The 19,192-nt window shown below is 40.0% G+C and overlaps 1 protein-coding gene across 2 annotated transcripts in view; it reads right to left on the reverse strand.

Annotated features, from left to right (window-relative positions):
• The window catches only part of phf19 (PHD finger protein 19), a 38,021-nt gene extending 19,499 nt beyond the window's left edge, over positions 1 to 18,522 (reverse strand). The window contains exons 1-5 of one of the 2 annotated variants that reach the window (XM_036529749.1): positions 18,357 to 18,522; positions 10,445 to 10,648; positions 8,365 to 8,446; positions 8,020 to 8,115; positions 4,937 to 5,031 (exon numbers count right to left, since the gene is read on the reverse strand). In XM_036529749.1, the coding sequence (XP_036385642.1) occupies positions 4,937 to 5,031; positions 8,020 to 8,115; positions 8,365 to 8,446; positions 10,445 to 10,624 (453 nt within the window). In that variant the 5' untranslated portion in view covers positions 10,625 to 10,648; positions 18,357 to 18,522. Of the gene's footprint in view, positions 1 to 4,936; positions 5,032 to 8,019; positions 8,116 to 8,364; positions 8,447 to 10,444; positions 10,653 to 18,356 lie in introns of both variants that reach the window. The other variant, XM_036529748.1, reaches the window with a different exon arrangement.
• Positions 18,523 to 19,192: the final 670 nt, after the last annotated feature.

Raw genomic sequence — 19,192 nt, forward strand, 5'->3', positions numbered from 1 at the left:
TCCTCAGAGGATGAAGATACAGCAAATCTCACACAACAATGATGAAAAGAATAAAATTTCCCCTCGCTCCATTAATGGCCACCAAAGACTTAAAAACCGCCTTTACCTAAGCAGCACTCAACCGAAGCAGAGGTTTTTGATCCAAAGTTTCTCAAACCTCATAATCAAAAATTACAAACTGAACAGTCAGCGGTTTAAGCTTTTGACAGCCTTTTTTAACTTCTAAAATATAAAACAACTGCTAATTGTAACAGGTTTATTTTCAGTCATTAGCGGATGATTGCATTTCTAATCAATTCCAGAAAATGGGCCACACCAAGTGCCGGTTTTCACTCCAAATTCTGCTCTCAATGACTCAAGCTCTCTAGATTAATTACTGAATTAGATCCACAGAGGAGTAAAATTTCAGGCCTGTATACTTTTCATCTGATATATAGAGGTATAGACAACAAAACATGTCCACTGCCAAATATAATGGCAGGAGAACATGCTGAACCAGAGCCTGCCAAAACCTCTGTAGTCAGATGGACTAGGGTGGTGAAGTAGCTTGTGGAATGTAGCTGTATGTGAGGTGCATTCTTAGACCCATCCTAAAACTGAATACACAATAAAAATAACCTTAAAAAGAATGACAATGCATCTGCACCTGTCTCATAAACAAACCATTACACATTTTCACATAAAGGATGCATTGGGAAGTATTTTAAGCTATCAAGGTGGCACTGGTAACTTTTATTACTGTGCGGGGAAATGTTTCCAAAGTTTTGGTGAGGAAATGTTAAAACAAATCTTCAGTAGAAAAATGGTGAAAGAAGGTTATGTTGTGTGAATATTTAACTGCACCATACATACTTACCTTCCATACAGTCATTTTGTATACACTATGCAGAAATTACAATGTCACACTCTCTCAACTCTATCAACTGTAATTTTTGGACAAATTAACAAGTGAAAAGAAAAGTGAAAGAGGCCCCAAACATCATCTCACCTTTAGCGTGCAACCACCACCACTGAAGGAACGTTGCCAAATGTTAAATGCACTTGAAACAGACACAGAAGCAACTTCCTACATCAGGGTCTTGGCCTTTTTTTGTTTAATCACTAGTGGCTGTCCTCTTTTGTATTTGTGTACACTCTGCTGTGCTAAAAGAAGTTTTCTTTGTAAGGCCGAGGTTTGGCAATGACCATCAAATCTGCCATGATTTGACTGTTAAGGGAATTTCTAAAGTGAAACATGTCTCTTTTCTAGTTCACAGGTAATTTTAGGATTTGTACTGCCAGTAACTCTGCTGGTGTACCTAAATGTCAAGGACATTTTGTAGGGTTGACTAGTAAACTTCCCAGTCATACCGTCATCTTTTTAGCACTGTTAATGCGTCCTAACTTTAGCCAGCCTGACCAGAACTCATCATTGACCCTTACCCTCTGTGCTGTCGCTCCTACCCCCAGGCAGAGCCGCTCAGCCTGACTCACTTCTGGGCATGCTCGTCTCAAAGAGAACCACCTGACTGCTCTCTGATAAGTCTTCAGGGTCTGATTAACAAGTGGTGAATTTCTTTCTAGTTTTGTACACAGAAAGCTCCCTTTGCATATGTTTGTGCATGTGGTTGTGGTGCTGATCAGGTCCTTTCAGCTTTCAAACATGACTTTAAGGGAGTAAGACGGTATAGCTGCATTTCAGTTATGGAGTCTAAAAATACTGCGACAGAACAGAATGCAGTCTACGACATCCGTGTATGTGCAGGACATTCTCACACAGCTTTGGTCTAACACGATCCTCACAAACCCACACTAAATTGCCTTTAAACATGTATTAGCTGACAGCTGATATCAATATTAGATTCTTTTTTTAGAAAACAACTAAGCATACTAAGCATAACTAAGCCTCACGTACACAAACATAATGCAGCTCACACAGCCAGCACTTTTTCCTTTAAAATGAATACTTACTAAATGAATGAATGTGACAAGTTTGTTGTTCATGCTTTTTGTATAGGTTATTAATGTACTCTCCATGTGTATCTGTGATACGCAATTATTTTGTTTTGTCAAGACATCTCCCACAGACTCACAGAGCTCAGCTGGCCCCTTTGGCAACAGGTCTGCAGCAACTGTGAACACTGTGAGCAAAATGGCTCTGATTCAAAGGCTCTCTTGCTTTTTAAAATAAAAATCTCAAATGCCATTTGGACTGTCTTCAACAGTTGTTACGCTTAATGTGAGATCATTATGAAGTCATGAGGTGAAAATTGGCGGTTTACCGCATTCTTCTTGGAAGGCAGGTGAAAATCTACTGCTGGCTGGACTGTTTCCAGCGATTTCACTGATCGCCAACTGAAAATGAACTTCCTGTGAGTCTGTATTAAATCTCTCCATCTAATTACATAGTTAATGTAGTTATTAACGGGGTGGGTTACTCTAAATGAAACTGACTGGAGGGGAAACTGACTCTCTGGGTCTCCAGGATCTCAGTCACTATGCTCCCTACTGGGCTGAACACAGCAGTGTAGGAGAGCTGGGAAGTGTCAGTCTCCTTCCATTCTGGCTCCAAATTAAGGAACTGAGTTGCTGTTTTTATTAGGGAAGTTAAACCCTTGTCCTTACTCTTCAGAAGGTGAAGATATAAAAAACAAGCCAGATTCTAGCTCTCCAGGACCAGATTTGTGCACAGCTGTGGCAGACCCTCAGTATCATTTGTCCTGGTGTTCAGACATTATCTTCCTCCAATTAATGAACTACAGATGATGGTATCTTTACCCAGGCCTACAACATGTGCAACCTTTGCATCTAATTTCAAACATATTGGTTATGTGGCTCGTAATCATTACAAAAAGATTGGATGAATAAAACTTTTCCAGACACTGTCTACAGTTATAAGCAAGTTTTAAACCTAAATCCTTAAGGATTATATGGTAGCAAAACATATTGTGTTCAGTCATGTTCATGAATCTTCTACTAGGGCCATCTAATACATTTGATTCTAATGACTAGTGACTCTAACATTTAGAATTGTTTCCACACACAGAATGAACACAATGCATGTGTCAATTGTCACCCCTGTTCTAAAAAATGCAAGTTCCCAGAAGAGAAAGATCAAATTCTTCTTCTGAAAGCATTAGCAAGTCGTTTGTGAATTTCAGTGGGAGAAATTCTGTATCAGCATGACTCGAAGCACTACAACACTGAATGTAATTACAGCATGAAAAAGGCAGCTACAATACTGCAGTATGGAAATTCAGTGGAGGAAAATAACTTGAGTTTGTTTAACCCCCAGCAGTACAGAAAGGAAGAGGACACACATGGAAAGCCTCCTTTTCCTACAACATCCTCTCCCTGCTCTATTTCATACTAAGGAAAGGACTGGCAAAAAAAGAAACGTGTCAAACATCAAACAAAGATCTTTCCCCTATCTTTTCATTTCACATGAAATCTCTCTTTGACATCTGCTCAAACAATTCATAGATACACTATATGGACAAAAGTATTCAGATGCCTGACCATTACATTGTATTCAAATACATATACTTTAATATGGAGTTGGTCCCCCTTTTGCAGCTATAACAGCTTCCACTCTTCTTGGAAGCCTTTCCACAAGATTTTGGAGTGTTTCTGTGGGAATTTGTGCCCATTCATTCTGTAGAGCATTTATGAGGTCAGGCACTGATTTGCAATCTCCGTTCCAGTTCATCAAAGAAGGTGCTTGATGGCTCTGTGCGGGCCAGTCAAGTTCTTCCATACTGAACTTATCAAACCACGTCTTTATAGTCCTATTTGGCCACCCTGAAAAACAGGTGTGGCCAAATACTTTTGTCCATATAGTGTATGTAATTATTTACATGACACACACAAACACTGCTTTGAAACGTTGGCAAAAAAAAACCAAAAGAAGTGAATGCCAAAAAAAATGCATCTGTCGTCACACTCATATTTACTGCTTTCTTCCTGATTCCTTTGTTGCTTTATTCTGCCATCCCTGCTGTCTTCATTCTGTTCCATTAGATTACCAATCCATCCAGATTTTGAATAATGGTGAGCACAGGTAAGACTACATTTACCCTGTACAAGTTCTTGGTGACATGTCTTTACTAATGCTTTGAATGGGAAACAAGAAATTTAGTTGGAGAAGCACACAAAAAAACAAGAAAAGCATGTCTTGTCACCTTTGTAAATAGAATGCAATACATTAGCATTCAAATAATGTAATGTATGCATATTAAAACACTAATGTATAGTCTGAAAGAAGTAATTGTGGCAACCATGTTTTCTGTTAAATGTTGAATTGAATTACTTCAAAATGCACAATAGCTGTCAATCAGGGTAAACATTCAGTACAGGGACTGACACTTGATTATGGCCAAATCATCCTTTTTCTCTCAAAATTTAAGGGCAAGGCACACTGGATTCAGACTGTATGTGAGCTTTAAAAACAATAAAATACATGTTCTTCATTTAATCTTTCTCTGACTGGACAAACCCAAGACAGTCAACTACCTTTCTTCAAGGCAATTACACTGCCCAAGAAAAAAAAATTAATATACCGCAAGTAAATGCAGTACTAAACCCATGTTTATTTCACTGAATGGTTGCTACCTTGGCTTATTAATTAGAGATTCTACCTGAAGCCAAATTAGCATGAATAATTAATATTCAATATGCTAATTTACTTCTAATATACTCAATACTTATTGGTTTTTGTAATTGCTTAAAAAAAAGGTCATGTCCATCACTGATTCCCATATTAGTCCAGGACTCCACACTGTGGTTGTGCTAATTAAGCCTACACTTAAATAGATCACTTTCATGCGCACTGCACAGACTGGAATCGCTGTACAGGTGAGCGATGCACTATTGGGGTTGTAATACTTCAGGTGTCAGAAGTACAAAGTTCTGGAAGGTCAGAGGTGTGGGGTGGAGGGTAGGTGCAAGCTGAACTCACCCGCACAGCTAGCGCAAAGATGCACCTCCTGCAGAACCACGGCGACGAGTCCAGCGTGCTCTCCACCTGGGGCAGGTGGCACTGCTGGTGGTAACCTGGCAGGGGCAGAGAGAAGCAACAAACATGGGTTTTAGGCGAACCGCAATACCTCCGGACCTGGGCGGAAACCACGCGCCTGACACTCCGTGGCTGCTGGCTAATTTACACTCGAGGGGATCAGAGCGCATCCTTCACGTCCCCCACTCAATCACTCCATTGCTGCAGCCTCATGAAAATTAATTACAACCATCAAAGAGTCATCTCAGCCCATTTTTCTTAATTTACTGGCGCGTCTGCTGGGAGCGCTCAGCGCTGTAAACTGCTAACTCCCCAGGCATCCAGCCTGGCACACATAAACACAGGAGAGGGAGACAAATGTTACCACTGCCTGACAGGTGCTACCAAAAACATGCACTAATGTGGAGTCTAATTTTGTGTTCCGAGTCAATTATCCGCTCTCATCTGAAACCTGTTCTTTGTTTTGATCTGGAATTAGGGGTTTGATCAAAGCAGTGGGCTCGGTGTTCTTTTGCTGGAGAGTTGTGGACTGTTAATGGAAAACAAAGTAGAAATGCAATCTTCTGTTTCCATTCTTAAACCTGGGAAGTCTTTCCTCCCCCCTTCTCGTCCCACCAGTAATCCTAAACGTGCTATGGATGGAGTTATCTAAAAAACATAAAGGCGAACCCCGTGCAGAAACGATAACAGATAAGATGTACGATAAAACTGGAAAGGGCAGGAATTTACGTCTCCCACCTTTTTTAATAAAGCATCTTTCTTTACAATGGTACAAATATAGCAGCATTTACAAGACTGACATAAAGCCATCTCTGTCATTCTCTTTTCCCATATTATGGTGATGTGCTCCTGCAGGACTCAGTATTCTCAATTCAAGGGTAATCTCTATTTATTAAACTGTACAACAGTGCCTGCGCCAGGGTGTAGGTTGAATTAGCCAGTATCACTCTTCAGGAATGCATTACTCTTCCCTTGTATCATGAAATATCAGAGGCTGCTGTGCGTGTAAGATTGGTGGAGTCGATGTGAATGTTAAACAGACTAGTTAGATCAGTGGAATTGCTAGAACAGGTGAGGCAGCCATTCTCCCTTTCCCTGACCAGTGTAAAAAATGTGCACCAAAGAATGCGTTGAGATGTGGAAGGCACATTAGTTTGTACTGTAAACAAAGAAAACTGTCTTCATCCTCCGTAAAAAACATTTTCCAAAAGCTTTGGTGTGTTTTATGCATGTTTGTAATCCCGAAGGGTTTGGTTGAATGAGGTCCTATCTATGCACTTTTTGTGACATAGTAACAGCTTGTGACAATTTTTCTTATCATTGATAAATTATAGACCTACATAAATTCTCATAACAATAGGCTCAGAATCTGAGACAACGCCTGACATAGCGCTGTGAATCAGAAGTGCAGAAGCGCAGAAACAGCATACTAGCTACAACAAATTTAAGATTTGAGATTTACACTGGGGTCCAAAATTATTGGGACACTCGCTTTTTTTTCTGAAAACCCACAATATGTTGCTGCATATTCCATCAGACATTGGGAAAGTCATATTTATGTCAATGTCAACTTCAGCTTCATCTTCTGTGACCATGTTCCAGCCTTAGGCTGGTTAGGTTTATATAGGCTTCAGTATGAGTGTTCAATTACGGGGCAGGGCAACGTTCAATCAGGCCTAATTGAAGTGATGGTCATTTTTGTTCACTTGTCTGCACTCAATAAGTATGTAGGTACCTTTTAAAATTAAGTTAATGTCATGGAATTTGTCAGTTTGTTTGGCAGAATTAATGTCATACATATTCTTAAAATGTTGGAAATAACGGTAGTCATCAGGCAATCCTGTGCCAATCACATAAAGAGATGTTTTGAAAATGTTAATAGTTGCCAAAACATGTAACTGTTTTCGCCACACCATAAATTAGGTTCGAGTGATAAAACTAATAGCTACATGGACACATCCACACTTAAACACAAAATGCCCAGGTGTCCCAATAATTTTGGACCCTAGTGTATAATTTCTTTATTGTCATTTCTCAGTGCTCGCATACACTGAAATGAAATTTGTCCTCTGCATTTAACCCATCCTATACACTCATTGGCATCACTGCTTACGGAGCTGCGGTATTTAAAAATGGTCTCACGCCCCACTGGAAGCAGAGAGAAGCATGGCATCGATGCAGCTAGCATCCTCCCAGGGTGACAAACTTAGCTAGGGTCGGTCGAAACAATTAGACCCTCCATTTGAGTCCCAAAGCACAAGCTCGGTGATCGCCGGCTACTTTCCCATCACCGTGACGTTCACTACTGTGAGTGAAAGGGATGTCAGGCGCCCAAGCTGAGATGGTATATATTTCCACATTTTAACAGTGCAATTAAAAAGTATAAACATAGTATAAGAATGTGCTGACAAAATGTATTTTGCAGTTCGCCTTTATTGATAGCCTACATTTAGCAAAAAAAAAAAAACGAATATCCGAATTCCAAAATTGAAAACCGAATACCTACCCAAGGAACGAATATCTGAATAGTCGAGTATTCAGGTCCAGCCCTACAGACTTGTATGGGCTCGGAGAAAAATGCAGTGTTATGTCCCGGCTCTCCCCTGCATGTTTCAGATGATAAGTCATGTTTGAGGTCGACGAATGATAGGTGAATCTTTGCATGCAGAATTTGCATGTCACCTTCTTGGGGTCATCCTTTACATGCTCAAAATGATCCCACACTTTGGATGATTTCCTGCCGGACATAGTCTAATAACCTTTTAACGACAAGGCGCAGCTCCCAAATGGAGTTTGAGGGATTGTTTTTTCTGTGATTAACCGACCAATGAAAACTTGGTTGACTAAGACTCTTCTCATCGACTAATATTTGGTCAACTATTAGGGGGCAGCCCTACTCCACACATCTCCACACATCCAACACTGAACCACATCAGTCGCTGTAACTGCATCTGAATCGGTTTCCTAATCTGAGTGTGTTTTAGTGTGACCGTGACATCAAATTTTCCAAGCATATGTCAACTCACCTATCCCACACTTGCCGCAGATAAGAATCTCATTGTCTGGCAGCAGTGAAATCCCAGAACACACAGCACATTTGGGCTCTTCCCCTGGGACTCCAGCTGCAGACAAAGTAGGAGGTCAAGGAGTCAAAAGATTTGGGAGGCCTTCAAGGACTACCTCAGAATGGCCGATGGCCAAACTATCAACAGTGACCACAAATGTAAATCAATGTACAAGGCTGGAAGACTGACCAGCATTCTCAGTGTGTCTACCAGGCTGCAGCACTGACCAATGAAAAGGAGCGCATCACACAAATAGCATCCAGGCCATGACAGTTATCTGTCTCCATGGAGGTGCTCAACACTCACCGTGCTGGATGTCTTTAAAGAGGACCCAGAACTTGGAGTTGTCCTCAAAGGTGACGAAGCAGCTCTGCTTAGAGGGGCTTACCTGCTCAGAGGAAGTCAAATGTAATAAATTGGAGCAAAAGATAAACAGAGATAAACAAAGTCCTATCACTTCACAGATACCATCAATGGTTTAACCTGTGGTCATGCATAAAGCTGCCCTTCCTAGCTAAAATCACATTCATTTAAAATATAGCCATTGCGATACATCAAATAGCTATTTTTAGCTCAATAACAACTATCCCCAGCATGTGGCGTTAGGTTTCCTCCTGTATTTTTTTTTTCCCTTCAGTCATACCTGATGCGGGAGCACACCTCCAGTGTTCCGAGGCCATGTGAAATGCTTCTGGGGGAAAAAACACCACTCGTATCTATTCAATGTTGATATCACAACAACAGCACTATGCTGCTTCCATGTGGTAGATAGAAACACATGGCTACAAAGATAAAGAGTGAAAACATATGCTATGTGTTTCTCAAAGCTAAGAGGTACAAGTGATATTTTTCTGCCCCGGAAGCATTTCACTGAACTTTGGAGGTGTGCTCCCGCATCAGGTATGACTAAAGGGAAAAAAAATACGGGAAGAAACTTAACGCCACATGCCAGGGCTGTTATTGTGCTAAAAATAGCTATTTGATGTATCGTGACGGCTATACCGCCCAGCCACAAGCAACTCCACCTGCTTTCCATTTTCCCATGAACACATAAATGCTTCTTATCCCCGAGTCAAAATACATACAACTACACAGACACCATCTTGACCATACAATATGTTAATTAGATGGACACTGCTGTAACTAAAATGACTGGACAATGATGTTGTCAGCTTGGTTGCATAGTTTATTGTGTAGGGTGCATTTCTTGAACAAGAAAGAATAAGCTATTCCCCAATTGCAGTAGTTCCAGGCAACATTTACAGATTTTTGTCATATATGCTGTATAAAATGTATGAACTATCGGCTGCTTCTTCATTCATTCACAAATTATAAAAAATTAAGGATACACCGCGGAAAGGGTACATAAATATATTTTATATGAATTATATTAAATAGTTTTATGCTCTGTGAGGATGTGGAATAATTCCCGAAGCACAGCTGCAAAATGCACAGAACCAGGCAGATTTTTGTTCTTTTCTCATTCTACTCTCTTACAGCTGACTTAATATTTCAATCTGTCCTCAGGAACAGATTTTAATTGGCCATGGGACACAAAACTGACTAACACATTGGATAACTACTACAATAGGTTGTAAGTGGCAGGCTCTATTCCTAGAAGAGTAGTGGTCTAACCTTTATACTTTAGTTACTTAATTAGCCCAACCATTTACTGAATGTCACATTAAAAAAATACTCAAAACAGCAAACCATTACTGAATACTGTATTTTAGCCCTTTGCCCAATAAATATTTTACTGGAGTGCTTTGGAAAAGGCCTTTCCGTAATTGACTAGGAGGACAATTAAGCCCAAGAGTCAATGCTCTTTAACCTTTCAATTTCATCTGAAATGTTTATATTTCATTAAAACCACAAACAAGTTGTCAGGGAATTCTTATTTCATATTTGAGCCGGAAGGCACTTCCAAGTAAATGCAGGTTTGAAACTGATATTTGGTGAAAATGTGTAAGGCCTCCTCCTCAGACTGTTCCAACACAAAACATTCAAAAACATTTCTCTTTTAATTTCCTATGAAAGCTCTGTATTTCAACTTCAGATTGTACTGTCTACATTGTGTGACAGACAGATATATTTTGAAATAAGTAAGACAATTCATTTTAATACATTTTAACAGCAGCTAAGGGGGGTTTCAACAGAAGCTGCAGTAATAAGACTATCAGAACAGTAACAACATTAACAAAAACAGGAAAAACAAAATGCAAAATGCAGAATTTCATACAGTACAGTATTCACTGTAACTTAATTTTGACTTACCTGACAAATATGAGGTCATTTTCATTGAGTTTTGTGAGACAGCCATACTGAATACACAGAGCTAAACATCAGGTGATGATTCCAACTGACCGGAGAAGAGCAGATGACTTACTCTCTGTATCTTTCCCAGGTAGTACAGCCCGTCTGACCAGCGGCAAAGGACATACTGTCCCTCTGTCAGGTTTGTCTCCATGTCAACAGAGCTTCTCCCCCGTTTCTGTGGAGACCGCTTGGGATCCAGCTGCTCATGACCCCCAGAGCAGTAGATATCCCTATACGATGACTCCAACATGATGTCTGCTCACTCTTACACTTACTTCCTGGTGGAGAGAAGAACTGAATTTTACGGGGCAAAAGGAAAGATGAAATGAAAAGCCTATCAATCAGAAATGGAAAGCTGTGGTCTATTCCAGTGTTGCACAAACTTTTTCTTTAGCGATGCAACTAGTTAACTAGTCTCACTGCAATCCATCCCAGCTAAAATCATGACAGTTTCATAATTATGCATAATGAAAATACTACCATGTGCATTTGTCCACCTATAAATACTTAAGTATTTCAACACTTTAATTTCTTTCACAGTAGTTTGCCTTTTATAGAAAAGCATTCCTTTAATGGATTCATGCAGGCACACACAACCTACTGCTATCAATGGATGCTGCTCGATACTACAAACAATAAAGGAAGAAATGGGGTTGGGGCCCACTGTTAGTGCACCAGTGGCCACCAGTATTCTGATTCACATTCAGCCCAACTGGAAAGCTGTTGTTGCACGACATGCTAGAACTGCAAAATAATAATAAAAAAAACAGCCAATTCTGATGTTTGTGGCAGTTGAATCAATATGGAGATTACGTGCCTTCTCTGCTAAAAAGTAGAACTGAAACCTGAGCAATAATTTACTTACAAAAGTCTACTTTTGCACATACATCAAGAAAAGCTGATTTGTGCTGACACTTTAATATCAGGGTTTTTCTTTTTTATGTGCTATGGTAATTTAATGGTCTAAATACCAAACAGCTTACAGTATAACAGCCACAGATGAGGGCTCCTGAGTGGCTCAGTCAGTAAGGCATTTGTCTTAAGAGCAGACTTAACACCATGAACCAAGCTCAAAACCGGCCATATCATCTGTTGATGTGACCAAGAACCCACAAGGGAACAAACTGGCTTTTACTGGTGATAAGGATGGATATGTTACCTGTGGTTTTATTATTAAATATGCAATGAATTAAAGCTAAATACTGCTCTCACCTGTAACTGTACGTAAGAGGATGATGCTATCCATCAACGGGCTACTCACAACGAACACAGGTGAATAAACTCCCGGTTAAGTTTTCTATAACACACAACAAATTTTAATTATTAGGGACGCACCGATATATCGGCTGAACATTGGTATCGGCCAATATTCACCTTTTTGACTGCCATCAGCCTATCAGCAAATAAGATGACATTCACAGATGGCAGAGGCTGATGTTTATCTGTTGTGTCACATCAATTTTGCGTGGACTAAATGTTGTGTTGGTTATTTGCGGTCTGACTCAGACAACAGTAGCCTACCCATCTGCAGATTTGGAGAAGATCCAATAGGTGGTACTATAATTAGCCTTATTCACATGGTGGTCATTATGCTCTTACGTCACGCTCAGTGTGGGAGGAGGGTAACTCTTCAGTCAGCATCTATGGCAAAGTGAACCAAAAGTTTGACGTGTGTCTGTATCTACCTTTTGAAGAAAAAAAACAAAAAAGTAGCTGGTTTTAAGGTTATATCCATTACATTTAAAGAAAGACCTGGCACACTTAGCTAACTAGCTAAGATAGACTACCTAGCTAGCTAGCAAGCTAACTATAACATTAATTTGGTAGCTGGCTAGCTAACAGTACTAAAGTTCTCAGAACAAGTTGCTTGCAGTGTCTGTGGTAAAATTTACTATTTGGTCAGAAGAGACGTGATAAGGCTTAGATTAGTTTGATAGCTAGCTAGCTCTTAGTAATATGACAGCTGAGCAAAGTACATGAAAGCCAAATTAGCTAGCAAGCCATCTAGCTTTCCACATTGTTTTTATTGTAGCTAGCTAGCTATGTGTTTGTCTGCAAGGTGATATTTGTATTTGTCAGCGGAATGTGATAGTAACTAGCTAGTTACATTTATTGTTATGTTTGTATTGTAGCTAGCTAGCTAGATTTGTCTTTGTAAGGTGGTATTTGTACTTTTCAGCTGTATGTGCAAGTAGCTAACTAGCTAATCTGGCTTTCACTCACTTTGCTAGCTATCAAACCAATACAGTGTCATACAGTTAATTTTAACATTTGTACTGCAAGCCAAGATATTGACTTCTGATCTTAAGTACCGTTTGCTAGCTAGCTAGCAACTTAACATTAGTTAGCTAACTAGCTAGTTTCCCTGGCAAAAAAGGGGGAATAAAAAAACAACAAAAACAAAACAACCAAACAAAAAAAAACACCTGTATTGGCATCGGCTATCGGCCAAATTGTTATTTTAAACATCGGTATCAGCCCAGAATTTCACAATCGGTGCATCCCATTCATTATATATGCTAAACATTCCCAGAAATCATATTTTGTCATTTGTCTGGCTGTACTAGTATTGTTTTCACAAAATAACATAACTATGACCTATCATGAAAATTACCAAGAATAAAACTTCAAATCCCACACTCACAACTTATCACCAACATCTGTGTGTCTAGCCAGACCTGGTATGTTTACGTGTCTTTGTTTCTCAAAGCTCTATCTGGAGTATGAGCCCACTATACCATGCCATGCAAACACACAGGAAAAACAAGTACCTGACACTGTAGCTTGAATGTCATGATGATAAATGCTTAAAGCTTGACCAAAGTGTGTTAGTAATGCATTCATTTGTAAGAAAGGCAATACAGTGTGTTCCTTTAAAATATTATTCTGACCTTGTCATACATGATCCGCCCACAACAGTTAATGATCATAACAACATTAAATGTGTAGCTCCCATATGGGTGATGCTCAGCAGCCTTTTCACACCCCAACACTAACCACACATCAGCTGAGAGGGACGGATTTCTTCTGATTAGACAAGGAGCGATTGGGTAGCCAGAGCCAGAGGGAGAATTGGACAGGACACTGGGGAATAGGGTTGTTAACGATTAATTGACGATCGATCATTTGCCGCTAAGAATTTAGTCGATCAAGAGTTCCAAACTAAATGAATAAATTGCAAATCTCGCGTGTTTTAGTAACAGCGAGTAGGCCTCTTTTTACTGTCTATGGGCCTACTATGATAGCATGCAAATCTCGCGTGGTTTCTGAAAGCGCAATGATGAAGCGGGAGGAGTGTGGTGTGGGACCATTTCACACAAAAAAATGAAAACATGCATTGTAACAACTGTAACACTGTGCTTAGGTTTAATACAACAAGTCCTCTTATGTACCATTGAAAAATCCAACATCCAACCTTACTGTCAGGCGAAAGTTCCAGAGGATTCCAACCAACCATTACTGTTGTATTGGCTAAGAGAAATTGCGATGACAGGCGAGCTAACAAAATCACAAAACTAGTATGTGATATGATCATTAAGGACATGATGCCACTCTAAGTACAGCTGACAGTGAAGGTTTCCGTGGACTAATGAACTTTGTCATGCCAGGATATCGCATCCCATCCAGAGGCACATTGAGAAATTGTTTGGAAGAACTATACGCGGCAAGGAAGGATAAATTAAAAGTACAGCTGGCTATGGTCGATGTTGCTATCACATCCGACTGTTGGACCGCGTTGACTACAGAGAGCTACATTAGCCTACTGTTATGTGCCACTACATTGAGGAGGACTGGCAGGTGAAATCAGCGGTCCTGCTCACAGAAAGCATGTCAATTCGACATACTGCTGACAACTTAGCAGAAAAATTGAACCAGGCAGTGCATACATGGGGACTAGCTGGCCGAGTTGTCGCATGTGTTCATGACAATGCTAATAATATAGTTGCAGCAAACGACCCCACTCGAGTGAATTGGCAGTCAGTCCCGTGCTTTGCACATACTTTGCAGTTGGCCATCAACGATGGGTTTGCTCTCGATTTGTATAAGGTTATCGCGGCAGCCTGCAGGTTGGTTAAACATTTCCAACACAGTACAACCGCTGCTAAAGCACTGAAGGCTAAGCAACAACAATTGCGACAACCAAATCACCGCCTGATCCAGTCATGCAAAACCAGATGGAATTCGGTCTGTGAAATGTTCGACAGGTTGATGGAACAACAATGGGCTGTGACCACAGTACTCTCAGATCGTACGGTGACCAATCTCCAAGACGCCAGGGTTCTCAAGCTAAAGGATGAATATTGGCAGCTAATGGAAGACTCATTGCCTGTGTTAAAAGCACTCAAATGTGCCACCACGGTTATGTCTGCGGAGACAGAGGTGTCCATCTCCAACATGTACCCGATCACATTCAGCCTGATAAATACCCATCTGATGAGAGAAAAAGGAGACAGCCCCAAAATAGCAGCGTTCAATATGAATATTGAAAATTCTGCTTGTGTCCCTATCGATTTTGCATGAACAATAATAGTCTGGAATGCCTGTCATTACAAAAAATACCCACAGGTGACAGATCTTACTGATTGATTTTTATTATGTGTATCTGACATAGGTTGAATCGGATGACTTGTCATCAATACCAGCAATGATTGCATCGATGATGGACCCTCGCCATAAACACTTAGGATTTCTCACGCCAGTGAAGAGAATGGCTGCGAACACCAAACTTCTTGAGTTACCAACAGCAGTGGATGTGACCACCACAACAGTTCAATCGAGTCATACGACTGGCAGCATAAACGAAGGGGCTAAACAGATTGCGCGCACGCCTCACGCCAGAGCATGTAGATATGTTGATCTTTTTGAATAAAAACAAATAAGTAGGCTAACCTTTATCTTTGGAAGGGCTTTAGAAAGTTGCAGTTCAGACAATTGTTTAATTTAGCAGCTGTTATGTTTTGATTTTATATCAACATAGGTACGTGGCCTAAACAGCCTATTAGGCTAATCTTCACAAGCAAGATATCGCGTAAGCCTATTGCCAAATTATGCCTGTAACTGCGCAAACGTGATCATTGTTAATATGCTTAAAAGTTGAATGGAAAAGGTATTTGTTCAATAAAGTCCTTTATTGAGGAATGTATTACTTGCGTATTTGATGTCAATATCGTGTGTGTGTGTGTGTGTGTGTGTGTTTGTGTGTTGGGTGGGGTAAATGAATAATCGATTAATTGTTCATTAACGTTGGCAACTGTCAATCAAGGAAATCCCTTTAAATTTGCAACCCTACTGGGGAACCACCAAAATTTTGCAGTAAGCGCCACGTGTTTTCTGTAATAACCACACCAGGTTGGGACATTAGCTTGACAAGTCATACAAAAGATGGCGTCGGCTACAGGACAGCACCTGGGTACTGGGGCATTCGTTCTGTTATTTGGTCCAAAGGGAAGGCTGCTCCCAGCTGGCAAACTGACGCCATTTCCAACAGCAGCACGTTATTCCCTGGAAGTCTCCCTTCAAACTACTAACCAACTCCAGCCCCACTTATCTTCAGCCAGCAGACAGGATAAAACTTTAAGGGGGTACTGCTGCTGCCTGAAGATTGTCCACAGAATAACAACCTTCCCTGATGGAGGCAGTATGTGTGTATGCATGCATACACACACCCAGACACTATATATGTATATGTATGTGTGTATATATCCACATACACACACATATATGAACACATACAGCGTTTAAAGGCTGGAAACATTTTTAAATGTGGTTTCTGTTTACTTGTTTGATGTACACACCTGTGTTTTCACTCTCGGTCTGGATGAAAACAGTACATTTCTACTCAAAATGTACGTTACTTTTTGGAATTGCTGGCAAGATTCATGAATGCATTGATAGAGTTACTGAAAATAGAGTCACTAATATACAGTTCCTCTATAATGAGTTTTAACACTTGTAGTGAGTAGTGTAGTGATTTTGATGCCTGATCCACACCTGTGTTTTTGTTAAAACAAGAACATAATACATTTCTATTAGAAAGTCTTTTGTAAATGACACTTTAACCAAAGTGCAGTTCATTGAAATTTGGTCAAATATCTAATATATATCAAATATATAATGAGGTACTGGTGTTTTACCCTTGACCAAGGTAAATAACCTGTATTTTACATTTAAAATGATCATATGTACAATATAAGATACTATATTATTTTATAAGTTATAAGCTACTATCAGTCATTCTGTGAAGAAAAAAAAAGTGCCACTTTTCACATCAGTAGTGTAAGTGTGAGGTGACAACTAAAGAGTCACCAAATACAATAGTTTCTGATTTCTTGAATTCACTCTGACTCGCTGCTATGAGAAAATGCCTCCATATATATTCACAGGATCAAAGAGAGTATTCCTTTGTTCATTCGTTTTATGAGGAACATGTGCTATTATGTAATGTTTTGACCATAATGAAATAAAGTAGCATCTTATTTTTAAATGGCATGCAGACTGTGGTGGAAATCACAATGAAGACAAACACATGTCTTGTATGACAAATGCAAACTGATACTGTTTGTCAGTTAACTTAGTTCAAGTAACAAAACCATATTTTAAAAAGCATGAATACATCGCGTATATTATGCAGAAATCGACAAAGAAAGCGGACGTTAAAATTGAATCACAAAACAGAACCCACCCATCGTAGCCTACGCCACAAAATAAAAAAAAGAAAAAAAGGCCACAATTTAACTGCACGGAAGGCCTGCCTCGCCTCAATAACGGTAAATTACTCATTTAGAAACCTTGCCTTCTTAGTCAGTGTTGCAGAACCCCCCCCGGCCAGTTACTGTTGCTAAAATGTTAACACACTGGATAGTTGTGCGCGCAACGTTTCTAACGTTACACTGTTATTTGTTACCAGTTGTATGTCAGCAAGTGAAAGTATTTGAACGTAGTCGATTTGTAAGGAGCCGATATATCCTGTAAATTAGTGGCCACAGTTTGCGGGAACCCCGCCCCTCCGCAGCTCCATCCAGAGGGGCTCTGGAAGTGTCAATCACGGCAGCACCAAGGGAGCAAGAATCACCGCGTCGCACACTTGTCAACCCTCACCTTCTAGAAACGGTCTGAAATACATATCCTTACAACGTGCCAAAACTACATTTCAAAACTTTTTTCTAGAAAACAGAATTAAGTCGGGTGTACTTAGCCCACTCCACACCTAGCTAGTTGCTACATTTACGAGATTGTGCAGTTCATTCTATGCATCCACAAAACCCCAAGAGATTTTTCTTTCATGCTATGTTAGCAATCAGCGAAAGCTTTAGTACACATTGGTGACAGTATGTTTTGTAGGCAGCGGGCTAGCTACTCTAGTCAGTCAGGCTGCTGCACGCACATTAGTCTGAACCTCTAGCTAGCAAACTTAGCTACTTAGTTACACAATATCGTATAGTGTGAACGCCACGTTGCAGGCTAACTTCCAACTGAAACATGCATTAACATACAATAACACAAATTCAACCGATGTCGCGCATGCTTAAGTTAATACGATAGAGAAACCCTTTCCCTCCGATAAATACAAACTCTTTCTGCGCGGTAGCTAGCTGGCTAATGTTGCATCACTTGCTTGCTCGCAGACTAAAGTTTGCAACTTGGCGGCTCACTATCTTGCATCCGCTCTGGCTACCTTGCTAGCAAAGTGGTCAGCAACTGATTGCTAGCGAGTTTGCTAGCTATTTAGCTACTCACTGACTGTCAGATATCAAGCACGTTGGTGAGGCAAATTAGCTAGGTATGGATGACGGGTTTTCATTACCCTGACTTTCTCTGTTTGTTGTCATTATCTGTGCACAAGGAAGCTGTTAGTTTGCTTGCAAGATGCAAGTCAGTTTGCTAGCTGCAGGAACAGTGAGAAAAAACAGCTTCAGCAGATGAGCTAGCTAGCTAAATGGCTAGCACTTGTTGCTAGCTAGATAAGTAGTAGCTTCACTTACCGCTCAGATTGGCCTCCAATGCGGGACAAGGAAACAAACAACAAAAAGTTTTACTGTAATTTTAGTGTGGTTGCATTTGTTTAATCGCTCGTGTTCCGACTTAATACGGAGGAAAACGGCTACAGCTGGCAAGCTCTCCCAACTTTTAAGATGTGCATTTCGCCATTTTTTTGCCTTTTCCCGCGAAGCATTTACGTTTTTGCCCCGTCATAATTCAGGAAGTTAGCTAAATAGGTACGTCTGTACAGTACCGCTAGCAGAGACGGGGTTTAAGAAACCTAGTGTGTGCAGTGGGTTCTACAATTTCCAGAGTTTTGCAAAGCTGAAACCATTCTAGATATCATTCTAGTTTTACACACACATTCTTGCGCAAGTATTTTATCTGTAACCACGGTTATTAGATACATGAATTTTCCTCATGAAGATGATGAGATTAAAGAATACGGGTGACTATAAATATTAAGTATTATCGTTGCAGTGGACGTGTTTTTATTTTATTAATATCATTTTAATTATAGATAGAGGCCTGTTGTAAACAGTAGTAGTGGTGGTATTGCCGAAATCATATAGCACTTCCACAAAAATGATAATGTCCTGCTACCAAAACAATCACGAAAACATATGCCTTGGGTACGATCAAAACGTCTGAATAGTTATGAATAGTCTATTCAGTTAATTTTTATTTCATTTTCTTGGTATTGTTATTTTGCTACCAATTAAAATGTAGTAATCTTAACAAAACATTACCTATGCGTCAAACAAGCCTTTTGTAAACCTTATCTATACCCTACCTTATGTATGCTCGTAGGCAAAAATTAAGCCTGGCAAATGTGATT

The sequence above is a fragment of the Megalops cyprinoides genome, chromosome 5, assembly GCF_013368585.1.
Source record: "Megalops cyprinoides isolate fMegCyp1 chromosome 5, fMegCyp1.pri, whole genome shotgun sequence".
In the NCBI taxonomy this organism is placed as follows: domain Eukaryota; kingdom Metazoa; phylum Chordata; class Actinopteri; order Elopiformes; family Megalopidae; genus Megalops; species Megalops cyprinoides.